Source organism: Pyxicephalus adspersus, chromosome 7, assembly GCF_032062135.1.
Source record: "Pyxicephalus adspersus chromosome 7, UCB_Pads_2.0, whole genome shotgun sequence".
In the NCBI taxonomy this organism is placed as follows: domain Eukaryota; kingdom Metazoa; phylum Chordata; class Amphibia; order Anura; family Pyxicephalidae; genus Pyxicephalus; species Pyxicephalus adspersus.
This window is the reverse complement of record NC_092864.1, coordinates 73191206-73195494: the sequence shown is the minus strand read 5'-3', so window position 1 is coordinate 73195494 and position 4289 is coordinate 73191206. Positions and strand designations below refer to the sequence as shown.

The following is a 4289-nucleotide window of genomic DNA, read 5'->3' as shown; positions in this document are numbered from 1 at the left end:
AAGCATATATAGTGCAGTCACTAGGAATATGTTACATGAACTGACAGCTGTAGCATAGTATGCTACTATGCACATTTCTAAGATTTATCACACAGAGAATACTGCAAAATCTAACAGATCATATAAGGCTGTTTTTTTCATTTTGCAAGCTAGCACAAAGCAACAAGTGTGGTCCGGCCTTAGCGATTCTGATATAAAATTGTTGACAAATCCCTAATTTAAATTCCTTGTAGTATATAAATAACTTGCTCATTAGCCAGCAAATCTTACAGACCTCCTTAGGAAGAATTGATGGCTGACAGGGTCCCCTTTGCTACTCTATATGGCCTGGGGGGTGGTGTCTGCAAAGTATATAAGAAGCGTCCTATTAGAGGGTAGGCACAGCTTATTCTGTAGGACTCCTCCATTGCAAAGAGTACCCAAGGTGAGTTTTATACTCCCTATCCTGTCTCTCTTTGGGATTGTAACTTACTTCGGCATGGAAGATTCAAACCCGACAAGAGTAACATTTCTGCTATTTACCAAGGACAAAGAATCAGCTTAGAAGAAGACATACAGCATATTTTGGACTACAGTCAATGCTAAGGAATAATTTGCTGGACTGCCAATTAAAGCAACGACTCCTAACCGCTTATCCATCAGCAGCTGATCATCATACCTTCTTTTACTTCTTTTACTATAAAAAGGACCCTGGAATTTTACATCTACTTCTTAAATAGATATGCAATAGACATAAAATACTATTATTGTTGAATTCTTGGGTAATTGTAGGGATTTTGAAAAATTGTCCTTGCTCATACTAGCTGTGCTAAGCCTTATGTTAATAAGTAAAATGTAATTTGCACATCTCAGTTAGCACAGTCACCAAATATATCTTTCATTGCCATGGCAGCTCTGAAACGGATGAAAGCTGACTGGTTGCTTTTAATATAGATCTTTATCTTTATAAATTGGTATTGCCTATGAAATATGTTATTTGTTCCTAGAAACCTTAGAGATGATAGTAGACTGCTTAATTGAGTTTGTGATGAATGAGCATACAATATTAAGATTAATTGTTGAACTGTTTATTCATAAAATGCTAATATTTCAAGGGCTAATATTGCTAACATAGGTATACAAATATATCTATATACTATTTTATTATTGTTTTAGTTATAGAAAATATAAAAAGTTGTCTTATTTGATTGTTTTACATTGTAGAAAATAATTGCATATTTTTAAAAACTTTAACTTATTGCCCTTTATTGTTTCTAAAACCTAATTTGTCAATTATCATTTATCTTTTAATACAGTTAAATCTAAAATGGCTTTTTCTGGTCTCCTGAGTGATGCTGACATAACTGCTGCCCTGAAGTGCACAGAAGGTATTGTGCCATCCACTTTGTTAACACCATTTGCTCTCATCACTTTATTCATATATAATGTTAATGTCACTACTTGCAGCTCATTATTAGAGAAGATAAATGACTGGCAGTAAAAATAGTGAAACTTTAACTGAAAGCTAGCAACCTACTTTTATACCTCAAATATACCGGCCTTATTTATAAAACTAGGGGTAACATTAAATGTACATTAATGTTCATTGGAAATAAAAATTAGATTGTGAATAAGTCACATGTTCAATAGAACATCCTCAGATTGTTAAATTCCTACTGGGTGACACATGTGGCATTACTTCCCTATGTTCCATATGACCAGTAGGTAATGACTACAGTATAGTAAAGTCTTCGAAAGAATGCAGAAACACAAATTTTATTATGAGCAGCCTACAAAAACACTATCCTGATATTCACAACCATTTGCCCGAATAGATTTATAAAAACTGCTTTTGACATAACAATATGATTTACTTTTATTAACTTACTATTTAAAGACTTTGGTATTTTAATGCAAATTCTCCTGTTTTTTGATAGCCAAGGACTCCTTCAACTACAAATCTTTCTTTGCAAAAGTTGGCCTGGCAAGCAAGTCTGCAGCTGAGCTTCAAAAAGCCTTCGCTATCCTTGATCAGGACCAGAGTGGCTACATTGAGGAAGAAGAGCTCAGGTTAGTACCAGAAGAAACTCTGCTAAGATAAAACAACAAACTAAGACAAACATTTGTTTTTAGAATTCTCTATATCAGTTTTTCTTAACCGTTACCCCTTGAAATATCTATAAAGAGCTTGTGAAGGTCATATTAATAAAAAAAGCAATTATTGATTACATAAAATCCTAAATTCCTCATTATGCCAATAAAAATGTGAATTAGAAACAGGATATGCCATATAAAATTCCCATTTCATATAAATAATGTGTAGTGTAGGTTGTTAAAACGTACTGCATAGGACCCAAGAGAAAAGCTAATTGTAGGATTTATAATATAGAAAGAGAAATGTCATATTTTTAAACTCAAATTAATTGTTTGCAAGATATACAGAATAAAAGTGAATTCTGATTGGCTGCAACGTGTTAGATTGGTTTAATGGGCGCTTTCTGTACTTTTATCCCAAATATTATATTACAAGGTTGCCTGTGTGTCAGCAGGAGTATAGTGAGATAGGTGTTATGTTCTAGCAAGACTTTATGTAGTAATTAACACTTGTTCTTTTAATAGACAAACAAGCAAGCTTCTGATTACATGTCCTAATTATAAAATGTTGTGAACACCAAACACAAAAATATTGATCTGAGATTGTGAGGAATGAAGAGCACATGCCTAAATACTTTATAGGAGAATAGTTTAAAAGTTTTATAATACATATTACTTTCTGCAGCATGTTCACATAGGATGGGAAGTGGTCAGGTTATCATAAAATGACATACATAGTGCAATTAAAAGGTCAGGGTAGGTGTATATGTTTCCTATTAAATTCTTTTCAATTCATTCTTAAGTCTCAAAATACTTTGATTTTTTTTTTGCTTTTTCTTGTCTTCTTCTTGAAAATGGAATTACATATGATCATACACTGCTGCCAAATCTGCTACCCTAAATTTGTTACATTATAAATTGACGCTGCATTAATACATTTCTATGTTCACATTATCACCAAGCTCAACTGTCTTTCACCTTTCATCCTCAGAAAGTTCCTGAAGAACTTCCGTGCCAATGCCAGGGATCTGACTGATGCTGAAACCAAGGCATTTCTGTCAGCCGGTGACTCTGATGGTGATGGCAAAATTGGAGTTGAAGGTAAGAATGGAAATGACTTTTCATCCGATTTTAAGAAGATCTTTGCACAATCAATATCTAAAGTCAAAACTGTTCAGAATCATTTTCAAATAGTAAACTGTTGCTTAAACATGTTCCTACCTATCCGTTGACCATCCTACCTATCCTATCCATTGATCAGTCTATCTCTTGTTTTTCTTATTATTAGCTGAAGGATAATATGTTTATTTCTTTTTTTCATTTCTTTTTCAGAATTCCAGGCTTTGGTGAAAGCTTAAACATCAGCTTCAAAGGATTAGAGAAATAATTTAAACTCCCTTCTTTTTGTTACACGAAAATGTTATTGAAACCTTGTTAACAGAGTTAGAATTTACCCGGTAGAAGGGGATCAGGTTCTGCATCAATATCTTCATATAAAATTTAATTTCATCTATATTAGTTGGACAGATGTGATATTGTTCAACCATCAATATCTGAATCCTGAACTCCTGCAACCAGCTGGTAACTCTCTGATGCCTAACTTTATTTATTTATATCTTTTTTACATTGGTATTGCATTGCCAGCTGTTTCAACTATAGCAACTTTTGTAAATCGACATTGAGTCTTGATGTCTTTAAAGAATATTTAAAGCAGCGAGGATGATGTAAACACAATGCTATCAATAAAAACAATGTTTTGGAATCAGTTTGTGTCATGCTTCAATTTCAGGTAATAACATTACATTCAGAAGCTACTGGTTGGATATAAAAAGAAATACAATAGAGCGCATTTCCAAAAAAAAAACGTTTGAGAATTATGAAATTTTTTATAGTCAATCAGCTGTTATTTGACCCGTATCAATAAATACAAAAATATATAATTTACTACCCGCTACTTTATATTAAAGAATAATAAAATTATTTAAACGATACAATTAAGTATCCTAAATACAGATAACTTGTGCTAATGCTTTCTGATTTGAGCTTTATGTTTGTATCAGGCTTAGTTTAGCTGATGGTCTTGTTCCATCTTCTCTAATTCACCTAATGGTTTCGTATCATTATTTCGAACCAAAAACAGCTTTACGTGATTCACCTATGAATGCTACATCAAATCACCTTCTTGCCTTTTGTTCACCAAGGGGCCTCACCTGATG

At 33.0% G+C, this 4289-nt stretch overlaps 1 protein-coding gene across 1 annotated transcript; it reads left to right on the top strand.

Moving 5' to 3' along the window:
- The first annotated feature begins 318 nt into the window (after positions 1-318).
- LOC140335940 (parvalbumin beta 2-like) lies at positions 319-3838 on the top strand. Its single transcript, XM_072418957.1, has 5 exons — positions 319-424; positions 1296-1367; positions 1917-2049; positions 3065-3174; positions 3406-3838. Exons 2-5 carry the CDS (start codon positions 1307-1309, stop codon positions 3429-3431), a joined length of 330 nt encoding a protein of 109 aa, XP_072275058.1. The 5' UTR covers positions 319-424; positions 1296-1306; the 3' UTR covers positions 3432-3838.
- Positions 3839-4289: the final 451 nt, after the last annotated feature.

Excerpts from the sequence above, each read along its gene's own strand:
- LOC140335940 (XM_072418957.1), top strand. The coding sequence starts at position 1,307 with ATGGCTTTTTCTGGTCTCCTGAGTGATGCTGACATAACTGCTGCCCTG. Across the intron at positions 2,050-3,064 it reads ATTGAGGAAGAAGAGCTCAG|AAAGTTCCTGAAGAACTTCC; the intron begins GTTAGTACCAGA and ends TTTCATCCTCAG. Across the intron at positions 3,175-3,405 it reads TGGCAAAATTGGAGTTGAAG|AATTCCAGGCTTTGGTGAAA; the intron begins GTAAGAATGGAA and ends TTTCTTTTTCAG.